At 48.5% G+C, this 17,756-nt stretch overlaps 1 protein-coding gene across 1 annotated transcript; it reads right to left on the bottom strand.

The window, feature by feature from the left end:
• Positions 1–1,875: 1,875 nt before the first annotated feature.
• Positions 1,876–8,849, bottom strand: LOC119393161 (polyubiquitin). Its single transcript, XM_037659985.2, has 4 exons — positions 8,583–8,849; positions 6,726–6,785; positions 4,846–5,112; positions 1,876–2,539 (listed from the first exon to the last, which is right to left on the bottom strand). Exons 1-4 carry the CDS (start codon positions 8,619–8,621, stop codon positions 2,207–2,209), a joined length of 699 nt encoding a protein of 232 aa, XP_037515913.1. The 5' UTR covers positions 8,622–8,849; the 3' UTR covers positions 1,876–2,206.
• Between the last annotated feature and the right edge of the window lie 8,907 nt (positions 8,850–17,756).

Genomic DNA, 17,756 nt, shown 5'->3' with positions numbered 1-17,756 from the left:
GTACCGGGCGTGCTGAACGTCATATCGGTTTATTTAATAAACACTTTGCACGTACGCGTATCAAACAAATTGGGCTTGCGTTGCGCCTGTTTGGGAGTTTTATGAATGTCTGCACATTTTAGTTCGCGGAAATTGTGTCTGAAAAGCCGCAAACACAATCTGGCAAACAGAATTTTTGTGTATAGCTAACATAACCGCTCTATAATTTCGACGGCCCTGTGCACTGTACATGACACATTCCGAGGTCTGCCCGGCGGGCTGTCGCAGAGGTTTTCATAGGAGCCCCGTCATAGGGACCCTCACCGTTTTCTCTGCACTTCAATAACGAAATGTTTTCATCTCGGTGCCTTCGCAAACAGCAGCTATACATGCGCGTGATCCGGTGGCCTTGCGACTGTTTTCGGCTCCGATTTTGTGTGCCGTGCGACCTACCACTTTTGGAACAGCCTACAACGCGCGACGCCATGATTGTGAATTGCTAGGCAAATGTTTACTGCGATGTAAAACTACGAACCTTCCTTCATGTAATTGCTATAGTTGCTGCCGAAGCTCCGCCTTTAAAGCGAAGCTCCAAGATCTCTTATTCGTTAACCGAGCTCTTCAGTGTCACCCGTGGAGCGTAGGACTACTTTTGTTGTTGAACTGAATTACTTTCAGAGGCGGACATTACTTGAACAAGAATTCAAAATGAATATCCGGCCAAGTAGCGTCCTTCTTCTCCGGCCCATATTGCGACTAAAAAACTGTAGGCGATTACTTCGAAAGTCATATTCACTTATAACGATTTCAAAGAATGGTACTGCACTTAAAATACGATTACCCGGAACTGACGAGGTTGTGTTTCACTATGTTTTCAGCTTTATTGCATATGTAGGTGCTTATTTTGACGGTGCATAGAATAGCAGCACTCTTTTACTACATATCTCTTATCCCAGTGCTGCTGCAAGTCTCGAAATCATTTCAAACTTAACGCGCTTTTGGAACATCACTAGCTTAAAGGGACACTAAAGGCAAATAACAATTTATGTCAGAGTGAAAGCCCAATGTATGACAACTTCTAAAACGGCAATATTATCAAGAGCAGTGCCCTACTTACCGAGAAATTAAGCTAAATGTATCACATGATGAGCGCCACGAGTGGGACATTTTCGAAGTGATCCCGATGACGTATGGAAGTCGGCCTACAATAAATCACTAGTAATCAAACTAGCAGCAGTAAAAAAAGAACATTCCGAGCATCAAAAGACGTAATAAAATGCTGTTTGTTCGTTTCCGCTTGATTCATGGAAAACAAAACCTCCGTGGCGTTGCCATGGGGAACGGCGCGCGTGGTTCAAAGGTTCCATTTTCGCCGAACTGCGCCTCGCCCGTCTCAGTGGTAGTTTCGGGATCGCGTACTGCCGTGCGTGTTTTGCGCGCTCGTGAAAGTCGCTCTGACAGAAAGTTCGACAAAATGCCGCATGCGTGTGATATTGCCGGATGCCCGAATGGTGCACAACGCCAGTGCTGCAGCAAGGAAACCGGTGTGTCTTTTCACTGGGTGCCGCGGAATGAACCCTTACGCTCGAAGTGGCTTAGTGTCATGCCATTGCGCCAGTGTGCTAAACAGTCAAAACCTCTGCGTGTGTGCTCGCTGCACTTTCGTACTGAGGATTACGAGACGAACCGCAACTTGGTGAAGGCTTTGAATGTGCCCATCCGAGCAAGTCTTTGCCGCAGCGCCGTTGTTGCTACTGTGGGTCCCGCTACTTCCGCTCGGCTGCTACTAGTGTCGGCGGCCGCGCAGTAAAAGCAGGCAACGTTGGGCATGGCAGCAGTGACGTATGAAAGTCGTATTTTCAGGCGGGAGATTTGAAGCGCGCTAACGCGATGCGGACCACTAAAAACGTGATTTTATTTCAAAATAAGCACTTCCTTGGCACAAAAGCAGCACTACGACGTTTCTGGACCGCTATTTCAACAATCAACGTCGACTTAATATTTGCCTTTAGTGTCCCTTTAAGTTCGCATATTGCTTCAATTTGTACGCCATACAGCGAAGCAATTATTAATATCGACTAGGCCAATATGGTTATATATTTAGTGAAACGCTGATTTCCTTTGTAAGTAACGTCCGCCTCTTCGAGTTGACCAAGTTAATTTGGCGGATTGTGCCCACTGCAGTGCGAAGGGGCGCGTAGCGTCACAAGCAGTCGCCAAGCTGTCTTCAAAAGAAAAGGTTCCACAAGCGCTCCGCGATCCCAGCCAGGCTCACAGCCGGCTCTTGGCTATTGTCCGCTGCCGCTGCTGAGGCATCAACGTCTGCGGTTGCCTCGAGGGCGAGGAACACGGCACAGCGATCGCGCAGTTCGTAGTGCGCCAGCGTGTGCTCGTCGCTCATGTCTTGGCCCCGAAACGTGAGCGTCTGGCGGGCCGCCGGCAGTCCGGTGAGTTTCTCGATGCTCTGCTTGACGCTGCCCACGGTTGCGCCGAAGCGGCTGGCGACGACGACGCACTTGCCTCGCTTGATCAAGATGGACAGCTCCAAGGGCTCGTCGTCCTGCGTTCGACAGATCAGAGTGACGTGTGTGTGAAGCAAGAAGAGTTAACCAGACGGTTTACTACCCTACACCGGCGGTAAGGGAATGGGAGCTGAGAAAACAAAAATAAAGTGAAAAGAAAGCGAGTACTGCACGCACACAGGAGTTCACCAAGACAGGAACTTTTTTTTTTTTTTGCAAGCGCAACTTACGCTACCTGTCATTAGACTGGGAAATCGCGGCCTCTCTGACTTAGAAACGAATAGCACGGCTTTATCTTTTGCTCTCGAGTTTCAAGCGCAGAAGAAATGGCTTCGCGTTTGCGTTTCGAAACATTAATATTCTCGTTCGACCCGAAGAGCATACTAGCGACCTCAAAACAGGTTCACTAATTAAACAGCAACACCCCGATATCACACACGAAGCAGGCAATGGAGAGAACTACTCTTGCCTGCACGAATAAATACCGTGTCATTATTGCTGAAGGCTCAGATAGATGCCGTAAATACTTGTGTAGCACACATATTAGAAAAGTAGGACCGAAAGCGCGATAGTCTGCCCGCGTACGTCGTATTGGGAAGCGCGTATTGTGCCATTCACGGTTCACTTGACGCGAGTCTCCTTAAGCCCTAACCACACGTACGCGTCACAACGCGTCAGCGCGTGGCGTGTAGACTCTGCGTCGCGCCTTCTCCCTATGGAGAGAGAGAACACGCAGCTTCGTATAGCTCGTATAGCTGCGCGCCCTTTCTCTCTATAGGGAGAGAGCGCGGGGCCGTGTGTACACGCCACGCGCTGACGCGATGTAACGCGTACGTGTGGTTAGCGCTTTAGGCTTCGGATATATTCTGCGGTGCAGTTGGGCAAGGGTACCAAGTATTTTGTGACAGCAGTGTAGCCAGAAATTCTTTTTCAGGAAAGGGAGGAGGAGGGCAGGGGCGACTCCCCCTTTGTGCACGTTCGTGCGTGTGGTTGTATGCGTGCGCGTATGTATGCAAGTACAAAATGTGAACATTTAAGGTTCCGTGCACCGTAACCACTACACGAGATTTTTTTCTCAATTTTTGTAACTTTTTGTAATTCTTTAATTTTTTTTTGCTTTTCATGATATTTTATGACTGCATATTGTAATATCTCACTTTTTTGTATAACATGTGTATTGTTCATTGTTGTTGAAATGTATTTTTCCTTGTTCTGTCTTCCTGGCATAGTGAACCTGGGCGGGTCAAGCTCTTTGTAGTGCAGCCCTCTGCCGTTTCCCATACTTTGGTATCCATGCCGTCGCTGACCAACGGTCGCCTGTCCACGTTTTCTTCTTAATGTCAGCTAGAATGTCCGTGCCCTCTTTGTTCTCTGCTCTCTTAATGTTACGCCTCTCATTTTTCGTTCCACCGCCAGCAAATATAAGTGAGTCTTTCGAAATGGCCGACCCTATCCCTGCAGGAGCCTCCCCAAAATAATTCCCGAACCTTGACGAACCTATGTTGACAGATGATCGCGAACGAGAGATTGGTGACGGCTGCTTCCCAACTAGCGTCGATAAGCGTGCGTCACGAACGGGGAAAATGTACGCGTCTACGCCAGACATGGCAGTAATGAAGTTACAGTAATGTCATTACTTTTTGCTGTAATAAGTAATGTAGTAATATCTGGGGCTTAACGTCCCCAAACCACGATATGATTATGACAGACGCCGTAATGGAGGACTCCGGAAATTTCGACGACCTGGGATTCTTTAACGTGCACCTAAATATAAGTACACGGGCCTCGAAAATTTTCGCCTTCATCGAAAATACAGCCGCCGCGGCCGGGATTCGATCCCGCGACCTTCGGGTCAGCAGTCGAGCGCCTTAACCACTAGACCACCGTGGCGGGGCTGTAATAAGTAATGTAATGGGTTACTTTTGTGGGCTGGTACTTTAGTAATGTAATGCACTACTTCAGGCGAATAATTTTAAGAAAATCGATGATTACTTTCGCAATCACTTTTGACTAAGATGTAGCGTGTCCGCTTCCCTCATGGCATAGAGAAATGACGAAAAAGGGAAAGAAAAATAACGAAGGCAAGACAATCTGAGTGGCAAACATCAGGCGCGGTAAGTTCAACAACCATCTCTGAGATTTCAACGTGCTGTTAATAGGGTGCGCATTAGTTAGTGCAGGAATGATGAACTCTCGTTAATTTCGAAGTAACTTCATTACTTTTCATAAGTAATAGAAACGTCATTACTTTCGGCCAGCGGTAATTTTTGATGTAATATAACTGCATTTAAGTAAGGGAGTAATCGTCATCTGCTGGATTTACTCTCAAGGAGGCGCCGCTTACATGCAAAACGACGGGTGTGGGGTCGCCTCCTCGCATGCGCAGGATGAGCGTCAGCTGGGCGCCGTCTCTGAGGCCGCACTCTTCGAGCGTGTCGCTGTCAGTCAGCGCTTGGTACCGGTAGACGAGCAGCTGCTGGTCGGCTGGTACCAGCAGTATGTCCTGCAGAAGCAGCTTCAGGTCGAGGACGCTGTCGCTCGCAAAGGCCTCCACGTGGGTCCGCTTGTTCATGAGCGACAGCACTGTCAGCTGCAGCGGTTCCCTCGAAACCTGCGCAAGATCGGTGGCACGCACGGTTGCCAGGTCAAAACGACAAAAAGAATAATTTCGAGAAATTAGCCAAAAAGTAACCAACTTTGGCCAAAGGTAGCCACGCGTGCGTGAAAACAACTGCGACGTTCTTATTTAAACGGACAAATGCAAAACCCCTTTGTCAACAATGTAAGTAAGTACAGCACGAACACTTCGATATCAGAATTGCGGAAATTCAAACATAAATTGCTAACTTTGGCAATCATTTCGTCCAAGACGACAAAGCTTCTTGGGCTAGCTATTACACAAAGGAAGCTCTCTTCACGTGTCCTAAAGTAATGGCCATGCGGCGACAATGAAAATGGGTACTAGACGAGTGCTCAAAATCACATTTGCTTGGATTGGAGCAGAAATTGAAGCCAGCTTCGCAATCATTTCCTGCGCGATGACAAAGTCCGAGCCGTTAATATTCTTGAGTCGCAGTCCGAACGTAAACCTAAGAAATTGCAAAAGCAGTTCGTCGAATATCCGACTTCTGATGTCGATGAGCGCAGCGGAGCGCTTTCGATTGCCTCGTTACTTCCAGTTACGGTTTACAGCGGCGTACAGCAATAGGTGGTCTGCAAGCAACAGTCCCCGGGTCTCAGCCATGTACTCACAAGTCGTTCCTTTTGTGTAATGGATGGAAACAACTTTATTGTGGAAACATGCAAGTAAAAAAAAAGTGCCAAATTCATTTCTGGGATTGGAAAGACGCCAAGGCCGCCGTGGTTTGTAAGCTCGGTCTCGAAAGCCAGCGGCTACGACGTTACCATATAGTGATAATTTTGACAATTTGCCTCAAATCGAGAGAACAAGACACACTTGAACACTATCACACAATTCGAATCGCGGCTGCAGTTCAGGTGTTCAGGATCGCAAGGCGAGTTTTGGCAAAGCAAGTTAAAACACGTGCTCGCGGCGCCTCGCATGCTCCTGACTAGAGCGAATCATGGAAGGGCATGCAAGTTGAGGTGCTGCAAAATCTGTACGCGTTGGACGCTCGGGCACGTGCTAGACACAAATAAAATCGGAGAATACATGTTTGTGGAAGACAAGCCAGAGCGAAGTTCTGCTGCTGCAAAATAATTCAAACTAGCTTTATGCACAATGCAAGCTGATAAAAAACAGAAAAGTCACTGAGGCCAGCAGACTCAGCATATGCTGTTTTGGCCCGTTATAGTTTGGGAACAAAGCAAATGAGGACACATAATATTGAAACCGTGTCTTCACTGACGCATGTAAGCGGCTTTCTATAAAAATGTTCGTTACAATTGGGAAAGGAGTTCCCTTTTTTTTTACACTGCCTGTAGGAAAACGATTTTTCGCAGAAATGTTTTAAAGGCTTCATTCTATAAATAGACTTTCTTGATGTTCATGTGTGAAATAAATGCACGAGGGGAGAGAATAAAGGAGACAAGGAAAAAAACATTCGTCATTGTTTTTCCGTACATTAAGTACAGAGCCGTTTCTGCCTTCCTTTGTGTAAGCTCGGCTATTCATAAAACCTTCGGAATGTTTTATTGCACGAAAGACAGAAACGAACAGCATAATGCTTTGTTGAAGATACGCCGCCGCGGATAACGACTTACGTCTTCTTCATTTGTGTGCAGGTCATCGTCTCCGTTACTGCCACCAGGCAGTTCCGCCACCTGCCAACAAATGCATTGTTTTTAGAAATAATGTAGTTAAAGAGCATAGTACATGGGATGCTAGAGAACTCGTGGATTGAAACTCAGTGCTAGATATGACGGAGAAATGCTCTAGCTCCCGCGTGTACTGTACAAACTCGTTGATACGTTCCCGTTTCGTACAATTTCCGGGTGAATGTTCGTGATATCGTTACACTGTGTGATGGTTTAGCGAATTTGGATTGTACGTTTGTGGGACTGTGCCTTTGTTCCAACGTTTCTTTTTCTTATTGAGAGAAGTATGAACGAGCTTGTAGTCCGTTTCTTGCTGAGAAGGTACGATGCCATCGGCGTCACTTACGAAAAACGAAATAACATTAAGGAAAAATGACTTTTAAGGGCTCGCTTTTCTTTGCTAGACACGCGTTACTGTAAGGCCGCAGGCTCGGTCCCTGCCGGCGGCAAGTCATCTTTTCGTCCACTTTACTTTCTTCATATTTATATCCTAATTACTACAAATAACATCCCCTGTACTTTCCTCGCCATTATTGCCTGTTAGTAGTTTTCATTAATATTGTGCAATAACATTGAATATACTATATTCATCAAAAAAAAAAAAAAAGTAACAGCTTGGCTTGAGAAAATTGGTGAACTTTTTATGTGTACAGCATGACAATAATTATAAGAAAACGCAGGACAGGAAAGTGTGCCGACTTTCAACTGAATGTACTCATGAAAAAGAGAGCTGTTTTTATACAACAGAAAAGAACCAGGTCGCATGCGCCGGAGAGCTTGCATAATGCAGGGTGGCAGCAGATTGCTTCTATCTGCTGACATCCTGATGACAGATGCCGCTGCTGTTGTTAACCTATCGAGTGCGGCTCATACCCACTGTGGGGGACTGGCGAATAATTTAGTGGTTTTATACATTGTTATAAGACTTAAGAATCGGGTAGTTTATAGAACAGAAACGTTACAAAATTATATAGCGAGTTTTGGTGCTCGATGAAATGTATGCTTCTAAAGTCTCCCTTCCTTCTTTTCTTGTTTTATGTAGCTTTCTTGTTGTTTTTTTTTCCAGAAACCTTGCATGCTGCAAAAGGTCGAGTAGTGTACTTGTACTTCTTGCATTGCAAAGCCAAATGGCTGCCGTACGCATTTCTCACGTTTTTGCCTTTTCACGACACCATTCGATTGAAAGTCAACGCTCTTTCCTGACTCCCGTTTCCTTCTAATTATCGCCGCGCTGTGTCTACCGCATCAAAGGAAAAACAGTAAGGCCATATAGAAGAATGCAGGAGCATCGATAAATTAAAGCAGGAGGAGGAGGACGAATAAACTTTTGCCGCCTCCCGAATTAAAGCAGAAGCTACAGCGCTACTGCGCCATCTCCAGTTGTTATGCAGAGTTCTGATTTGTAAGTTACGAGAAGCAGCAAGAGGTGGCAGCACCAACGATTTTATTTTGGAAATGCATTACAAAAACACTATCACAAGAAAGAAAAGGAAAGAAAGAAGAAGGAATGCCCCAAAGTCCGCAATATGAGTATAAGGCTATGACATTTACAGTTTGTTGTTCCACACGGAAGAAGTACAAATTCCGTATGTTGCGGTTACCAGGTGTCAAACCTGCGACAACCCGTTTCATTTTTGCATGCTGAGACGAATTGCGTCGACACATCTGAAAGTGTTCCGTTCTTTGCGCATCATGCAACTAAAGAATATGCATCAGGGCAACTAAGCGCTGTCCCGGCTGGTTGTTATAAGCGCACGCTAGTTGCAGCAACGAAAAGAGCGAAGTCTCTAGATGTGTACCCACCGTTCTCCCTGCAGGAAAAGGTATAGCGAAGGAGTCCATGCTTCGAGTCGGCTAGCGCTTCAAACGCCAGACACCTCGCCCCTGACTCCAGCATGGGCGTTTTCAGGCAACGTATCGCACAATTAGCGTCTAATGCTCTTTAGCGCTGTTTCTTTGTAAAGCTCTTACCGCCGACGGCTGGCAAGGATTGCACCATGAGCCAGCAAGGAGAAGGGCGTCTATTCCGTAGGCGCCTATAAACAAAAGCGTCACCGACCCGACCGACCGCCCACGACTGAGCTTATGCGGAGAGCACCGTCAACTTGGTCTTCGACGCTGTCGGCATTTCCCGCATTTCCCACCTTCGCCGTGGTGTACTAGAATATTTTGAGTGGCGCAACCAAAGCCGGCGCACCATGCAAACCGGTGTCCCCTCTTTTGAAGAAAGTAGCGGCGGCGCTGGCGTCGCATAATCTTGAAGACGGCCGGGGACGCGACACGCGTAAATGAAGGAACGCGCGCGTCTACCCGTCTACCCTCTTGCCCGGCCGCGCCTAGGAAAGTTGGCATGTGCCGACTCGCTTGCGTTCGCGTCTGCGAGTTGCGCCGCGCATCAGTGACCAAAATAAAAAACATGGCTGATCCCTCCGTCATAGGAATCGGTATAACACGAAAGTGAAACGTGTCTTCACAGAAGTAGTGCTTATGATATATGAGAGCTTGTACAATGTCTATTCGTGTTTGGCAGCTATAGCACCGTTTGACGTGGATGCACCCATGTTGACAGCATGTCTCTATCGCGAAGACTAACGCCCATGATCATGATTAAACCGTTAAGGTAGCTGACGGTGTGAACATATATTTGGACACAGCGAATCGTGAATCGCGCGTAAGGATGATATCAACAAGTTCATAATCAACATTGGTACCCGGTATGCACTTCTTCAAAGCGTCGTCAATTAAGGAGAGAAACGGCACGGTGTGCGCTTTCTAGTAATGGGTAGCCGACGCCTGTGTGCTCATGCATACATAACACACACTGCACTTCAGCAACGCGGGAGGTAGAGGTTCGTAGCCTGAGCCGCAAACGCGTGCGTCCCGCTGGCCTCTGTCTCGCAGGCGCTGCTCTCGCTCCACCAAGGCACGACATTCGCCCGTCGAAATCGCGTCCTTTCTGCAACGCATATTGCAGCAGTTTTGTTAGTCGGTGCTCTCGCAATTGAAGCAGTCGGCGGCAGAGAAATCCCGTTCGTGCACGTGGAAGCTGCACTACTCCGATGAGCCGACGCACGCTAACACGAATCCAAAGGCAAAGAACGTAACTGCGTCAAGGGTGCCTCGGCGACACCAGCGCGGCCAGTCTACCTCTCTGGTATCGAGACGCTTTAACCATGACCTCCGATATCACGTGCAATCTCGGAGTAAGCGCTAGTAAGCGTCGATCGTGAAGCATTACTTCTTTTCACCTCTCACAGGCGGCGGCACCGCCCCGCTCCGCCCGCCGCGAAAGAGAAGGTGTGAAAGATATAAGGCGCGTTCGCGCCGTGCCTAGCATCTCCCGAGTTGGCTTAGTCGGTAGAGCGTCGGGCGCTTGCCGTCGCGGCCGCAACGCCGTGGGTTCGATTCCCAGCGGGGTATCTTTTTCTTGGTTTTTTTCTTTCTCACCCGTTGGCGTCCATTTTATCAACGTCATATCCGTGACGGATGTACTTGGTGGACCCCGGCATAAAACACTTTCGTGTTAAAAAAAAAGGAACAGCGTTTAAATCACTGCTACGCGCTCGGGAGCAAGACTGTGTACGCCCGCATGAACCAAGGCCGCAAGATATCGCTTTTTAAAGCTCCAAATTAGTGTGTCTCGATGCGCGGAGAAAGCGTCCGTCAAGGCACCATACTCCCGATGATAAAGAGCGACAAATTGTGTGTGGGAAAGAAATTTCTGCCGACTTGACTAGCCCCTCGGTGCCGATTGCGCTGTGTGTGAATTTGAGCCTCACTTCATCAAGAGAGATTATACGTGCATGTAACTAAAGGAGCGGAAGTTCGAGTGCCGAGAGGAAAGCCGTCTATTCGACCTGACGCGGTGCCGACAATTTTACCGAATGCACAGTCATATCTCTCCAAGGAAACACCGGCACCGTGGCCTCGGACAAAACGGCGCCAGCTTGCGTCTGACGATCACAGTGAAAGGAAACGACGTCACCCGACGAATGTTCAACAGTCGCTACTGCGAACGATCGAAGGCGGTGAAAGGGGTGTGTGGTCGTGGGCTTTGCTTCTGAGCAAGCCGCCTCCTAGTTATTTTAAAACAGCGCACAAACGGGACATGAAAGGTACCACACTACCGCACAAACGGGACACGCATGTCCCGTTTGTGCGCTGTTTTAGAATAACTATGTGTACGTACCAACAAGCCCGCCTAGCCACTGTATTGAAGTTCAAGCCGCCTGCGTTGACGACCTGCACACATTCGCCGTTCCAGTGACGTCTTGGGCAGTGCGTGAATTCCCTGAGCTTAACGGTGTATACGTTGCGTGCAAGCTCAAGCTATGCTTAGAGCAAATTTCAAGAAACGGCAGGCTAATAACAGCGTTTTCTAGAACTGCATTATTGTCGCGCTTCACCACAGCACGACAATGTACAATCATCTTGCGCGTCGTAAAAAAAAAAGAAAAATGAAAAAAAAAATCTGCAGTTCTGTGTACGAATACAACCGATGAGCGAAGCTCCGAAGACATGGAACGCGACCGACCATGTACGTTTTGAAACTGTTTATTTGCGCTGCGCGCCTTGTTTGTTGCGCGACGCGCGCCGTGTTTTTCTTTTTCCTTGTGCCGCGCGCGGCGTTTCACTTGTCATTTTGCGCCGGCGCCGCATCTAGAGCTTCGACGGCGGGGTGCGGGCCTAAGAAGCGTCGCTCCAAAAAAAAAAAAAAAAAAAAAAAATTCCAGTCTGCCAGGGGCTCGCACGGCGCATATTTGTTATAGCCGGCACGTTAATGTAGTTCAGTTGCGATGGAGCGTCCATTTCTACGTTCTTTTTGTTTTATCTCACCGGCTCTGAAACGCGCCGGCAGGCAGCCGCCTGCAATGCCCGGGGACCCTTTCAAGAGTAGTCGACTGCAGCGCCGCCGCTATTTTCTACACAAAATGGGCCGCTCCACGGGAGCCGGTTGCGCCACTCAAAATATTCTAGTACACTCTAGCCGTGGCCTCCTCGGCCCCTTGCCCGTCGTACTCACTGTCGTACTCGCTGCGCGCGTGTGCACGTGCGAGCGAAAATAACAGAATGTGAGGCGAATTCAAACGTACCATGAAACATAATGAGCCGCGTACATTGTTCTGAAATTGGCGCGTATTTGACGAAAGTGACCCCGAGCTATACCCGAGCGCAAGCTTGAACAACTTGTCTGCCCCTCTAATCACACGTGTCTGCAATGCTGGTTACAAAGTGCAGCCATCAATTTTCAGAATATGGCAAAGTAGCAAAATACAGGTCATACATGTGTATCCAAATACGGCTGTCTATTTCATTGCGTTAATTGGTGCTTCCATTCCACTACAATTTTTTTTAGGGACCTGGACCATCTTATTTCAATGTACAACCTCTTTTCGCGCGAAATGGTGAGCCGGGCTGCACCACACTTTTGAGGTCCAGCTACGGGCACGTTTCTAATGGCATCTTCGGCTGGCGGCACTCGTGGAGTATTCTGCGCACTCGTGCGGTGCCGTACGTTCGTCTGGGCCAAGGAGGTTATATACTATTTCTTCTGGAGTGGAGGTGGCGCCCCCGTAAGTGAAGCCGGTGGCCGCCATATTGCAAAAGGAAAAACTCGGAAGCAGACGACGGAGTGCGCTCCGTTGCCCCGCCGTCGCAGTTGTCTTTGGGGACGGCGGCATGCTTTTGTAAAGCAGTTAAACATTTTACGAGGCCATGGTGACTTCGTGCGTCGCTTATGGCTGCACAAATCGCAATAAGAAGAGTCCTGGGATCACTTTTCACGTGTAAGTGTCCTCACTTCGTTCGCTGACGATTGTCTGTTTTTCCGTGCATGCTGTTAAGCTGGAAACAATTTGAAAGGTGCACATACATGTAATACATGCGTACAGTTGTATCGACGAAAATTTTACGCTTTAAATGTTCGCTGACACGACGTTGTACGTGATTTTTAGTGTATGCACGAAGTACCAAATAATGGGGTGCAGTCTAGCTGGACGTACCGAGCATTATTGGTACGAGTAGGAAGTCTGAACGCCCTTAGAATTGCGAGATTTCTGGTGTTTTCTTGCAAGTCAAGACTGACGGCGTGCATGCATATTTATCCGGTGCATGGATATCGAATTTGATGCATGCGAGGAATTGGCAAACGCAACATTCCACGACGTGATTATCCGTGTTACATGTTTCCGAAAGACTGCGCGCAGCGTTCTACCTGGGAACGTGCCGGTCGAAGAAGCGGTTAGAGAGCTAAGGACGGTGACCAGCTCTGACCACCTCTGCTCCATGTAAAACAATTTTATCTCTAAAATAAGGTGCCGCCCGTTTCATGGCCGATCCCCCGCGGTGGGTTGCGCCAGGTTACCAAGGAACAACCAACCAACCAACCAACCACATCTGCTATATTCACTTCGCAGAATGCTGCTTCAACAGAACGGGGCAGACGACCAGGGCAGGGCCTGGCAGTGTACCTACAATTTTTCCTGCTTTCCCAGCGCATCTACAAAAGCCTGTTAGTTTCTACCTCCTTGACGTAGCTTCAACACAAATAGTTACGAAAAGAAGAAATTGCGGCAAAAGCAAGATGTAACTCTTCTGAAATCCGACCAAACCGGAACCGAAACACCGAAGGACGCGGCTGCTTTACTTTTTTAGCAAAGTTAGAAATTGGGCTAGTTGGTTGTGCATGTTGGGAGGGAATTGCGCTACAGTTAACTGGGACTTAACATATAACATATAACATATAACTAACCAGCAAAGCGCATGCGTCAGTTCATGCTCCATTCTACTAACCCCACAAGAAATCGACTTCATCAGAAGAAACAAGCACCATTGACGTCACCCACAACAGGCACGTGTGGCGCAAGATACCAGTTCAGAAGAATGTAACGCCCTCCCCATTCGTAGATTGACTGTTGTCCCCCTTTCATAGAATATTTTCGCCCTTCAATGTTCTTTTCAATAAATTTCAGTTGATAGTTTGCCCTTGTCGTGTCCATTCCGTTCGTCCGTCCTCTAGCTTTGTTAAGTCCCAGTTAACTGTAGCGCAATTCCCTCCCAACATTTACTTTTTTATGCGTCTAGTCTGAGAGGGCGAGAGCTACCTCGTTTCGAGGCCGTGCGCGCTGCGCTTGCCGTGATGGCACACGTCGCCCACGTAGGTTAATGCTTGCGAATCCTCCTTCTGGCCAAATGTTCGCGTGATGGATGTGTGCTTATGTAAAGAGAATAAGTGCGTTCCACGTTAGCTTGTGGTTACCCCTTGAACACTGACCCCGTTACACCACAAAAACCCAATTCCTAGTAACACATATGTAATTACAGTGTTCCAGCGCGCTCGCTATACGAAGCACCCCTTCGACAATAGATTATTCTGAAAGTCTGCAGCTGACAATGGGTGTATGACAATTTGTTTCATAAACGAGAAGAGGCAACTGTTCGTGGGTGTAACTTCAAAGCAGTTTCCATCTCATTTTTTTATTGTGGGACTGCAAACCAAGGAGGTTCTATAGAACCTCTGGAGTGGCAGTCCCGGCCGCCGCCAACGGGAGCAAGTGAAGCCGCCGGCGGCCATGTAGCTAGAGGAAAAACACGGCGCGACCGCCATAGACGGCAATGGAATACGCGCGGCGAGCGCGTTGGTTTGCAGTCCCACAATCAAAAAATGAGATGGAAACTGCTTTAAACCCACGAACAGTTGCCTCTTCTCGTTTATGAAACAAATTATGTCATACTATTACGTGAGTGAGTGAGTGAATAACTTTAATAAGTTCCTGCAGGTTTCCGGGCTGGGTTCCCGCCTAGGAGTCGGCCGAGAGACCGTGTCTCTCAGCAGCTTCCTTGGCATGCTGGATCGCCCAGAGTTGATTGTCTAGTCCTGAGCTGAGCTATTACGTCAGCTGCAGACTTTCAGAATAATCTGTTGTCGAAGGGGTGCTTCGTATATCGAGCGCGCTGTAATTACATATGTGTTACTAGGAACTGGGTTTTTGTGTTGTAACGGCGTCAGTGTTCAAGGGGTAACCACAAGCTAACGTGGAACGCACTTATTCTCTTTACATAAGCACACATCAATCACGCGAACATTTGGCCAGAAGGAGGATTCGCAAGCATTAACCTACGTGGGCGACGTGTGCCATCACGGCAAGCGCAGCGCGCACAGCCTCGAAACGAGGTAGCTCTCGCCCTCTCAGACTAGACGCATAAAAAAGTAAAGCAGCCGCGTCCTTCGGTGTTTCGATTTCGGTTTGGTCGGATTTCAAAAGAGTTACATCTTGCTTTTGCCGCAATTTTTTCTTTTCGTAACTATTTGTGTTGAAGCTACGTCAAGGAGGTAGAAACTAACAGGCTTTTGTAGATGCGCTGGGAAAGCAGGAAAAATTGTAGGTACAAATTGTAGGTGCCAGGCCGTCGATCTGCCCCGTTCTGTCGAAGCAGCATTCTGCGAAGTGAATAGAGCAGAGGTGGTTGGTTGGTTGTTCCTTGGCAACCTGGCGCAACCCACCGCGGGGTATCGGCCATGAAACGGGCGGCACCTTATTTTAGAGATAAATTGTTTTACATGGAGCAGAGGTGGTCAGAGCTGGTCGAGCTGGTAACCGTCCTTAGCTCTCTAACCACTTCTTCGACCGGCACGTTCCCAGGTAGAACGCTGCGCGCAGTCTTTTGGAAACATGTAACACGGATAATCACGTCATGGAATGTTGCGTTTGCCAATTCCTCGATAAACATCCATCAAATTCGATATCCATGCACCGGATAAATATGCATGCACGCCGTCAGTCTTGACTTGCAAGAAAACACCAGAAAGCTCGGAATTCTAAGGGCGTTCTGACTTCCTACTCGTACCAATATTGCTCGGTATACGTCCAGCTAGACTGCACCCACTTCGTGTATACACTTAAAAGTCACGTACAACGTCGTGTCAGCGAACATTTAAAGCGTAAAATTTTCGTCGCTACAACTGCACGCATGTATTACATGTATGCGCACCTTTCAAATTGTTTCCAGTTTAACAGCATGCACGAAAAACAGACAATCGTCAGCGAACTAAGTGAGGACACTTACACGTGAAAAGTGATCCCAGGCGTCTTCTTATTGCGATTTGTGCAGCCATAAGCGACGCACGAAGTCGCCATGGCCTCGTAAAATGTTTAACTGCTTTACAAAAGCATGCCACCGTCCCCAAAGACAACTGCGACGGCGGGGCAACGGAGCGCACTCCGTCGTCTGCTTCCGAGTTTTTCCTTTTGCAATATGGCGGCGACCGGCTTCACTTACGGGGGCGCCACCTCCACTCCAGAAGAAATAGTATATAACCTCCTTGCTGCAAACCAACGCGCGCGCCGCGCGTATTCCATTGCCGTCTATGGCGGTCGCGCCCTGTTTTTCCTCTAGCTACATGGCCGCCGGCGGCTTCACTTGCTCCCGTTGGCGGCGGCCGGGACTGCCACTCCAGAGGTTCTATAGAACCTCCTTGGTCTGGGCACCACGCGTGCGGTGCCGCATGTTCGGCTGGGCCGGCCACGACACGAGTGCACGCCACCGCGCCACCGCGCAGATCGACGGTGGAGCGTGGTGCAATCCCGTCGTTCAGCGCGCGCTGGCAGACGACGCTGCGACGTTCCATCAATGCAGGCGCAATTTACAGCTGGCGCTGCAGCAGAACACGGCCTGACTGGAGGTAAAACATGCGTGCGCTGTAAATCGTCCGGCCGTGCTCACACAAGGCTACTTTTGCTGTCGGGATTTCACCGGAGAGCAAAGACGATGCAGACACTACCAACCTTCGTCGAGTTTGTGCAAAACTGACGCAGCAAAATCGCGTGTAGAGCAGGCGAGTTCACGCTGGACGCACAGCGTCTCGCAAGCGTCTCTAATCGTCTGGTTTTCCGTCGTTCGCGCTCTCAATTCCAGTGCAAATTCGCCGTTGCAAAATGTCGTCTGCTGAATTTCGACTGCTGTGCGCGTCTCGCAGACGACGCTGCTGTCGCAGATTCGAGTTCCCTGGCTCACACGTTCGTCTGGGCCGTAGCGGGGCCTGAAACTCGGGCGGTGTTTGACGTAACTTCCCTTCCACCGCCACGGTGCCAGTGCGCCTCAGCCAAAGATGCCATAACTCTGCGCTGACGTGAAAGCCTCTAGCGGGGGCGCGCGCGTCCCTGGGGTCATAGAGTTTCCTATTCTTGTAAGAAACTCTATGCCTGGGGTGATAGCTGCTTTCGCACGCCGCGGCCGGTGACAGCGTTTGTACCAGCTCTTTCGTGTTTTTTCGCAGTTTTGTGAAGCGTTTTAAAGACGATAGTCTTTCTTCTTTGGCGCTCGTTCCGTGGCTCAGCGCCGCAGCAACAAGGTTTGTTGTGTTGTGGGCTGCCACAATACCTGCAGCAATTCACCTGGAACAAAGTTTTACCGCTTCCCGAAGGCTCAGTGGGAGAAGGAGAGACGCCAACGTTGGATACAACTTGTTCGTCGTGACAAGACTTTTTGTCATTTTATTCGGTGCAGGGTGTTACGTTTTTTCAATGGGAGAGGCGCCCATGGAATAAAACATTGTTTCAGACCTGCATTAATTGTGATACACCCATTGATAATGGTCTCCGAATGGCGATATGTGTTTTTTCACGCTGAATCGGTATCGCGAAGACATTGTTTAATTCTAGTTCTTATTTTTGTCAGCTTTAAATAACAAAATCTTCGTGGTAAAATCAGTTTTCTATATGTCTGCACGTACACGTGTCCACTGCCGCAGCGTGCTTGCACTAGCATGCCTGCTCTGCAGTCACAGGTCGCGTCAGTGACGCATCTGTTTAGAGAGAGCTTCAAAACAACAAAACAGAATTAAATAAAACGAGACCATTGTATAAAAATGCTCACTCTCAACTTCATAGTCATCGACGGAGCGTTGATGCGCGTTTGGGACACACACCGACTTGTCACCACGCTTCCGTCCTCAGAGACAAGTACTTTACCACAATG

The sequence above is a fragment of the Rhipicephalus sanguineus genome, chromosome 5 (assembly GCF_013339695.2).
Source record: "Rhipicephalus sanguineus isolate Rsan-2018 chromosome 5, BIME_Rsan_1.4, whole genome shotgun sequence".
Classification (NCBI taxonomy): Eukaryota; Metazoa; Arthropoda; class Arachnida; order Ixodida; family Ixodidae; genus Rhipicephalus; species Rhipicephalus sanguineus.
This window is presented reverse-complemented; position numbering and strand designations above follow the sequence as displayed.

Coding starts and splice junctions, on each gene's coding strand:
- LOC119393161 (XM_037659985.2), bottom strand. CDS start 8,621: ATGGACTCCTTCGCTATACCTTTTCCTGCAGGGAGAACG. Junction 6,786..8,582: donor CTTTTCCTGCAGGGAGAACG/GTGGGTACACAT, acceptor ATTTGTTGGCAG/GTGGCGGAACTGCCTGGTGG. Junction 2,540..4,845: donor CCACACCCGTCGTTTTGCAT/GTAAGCGGCGCC, acceptor TGTCGAACGCAG/GACGACGAGCCCTTGGAGCT.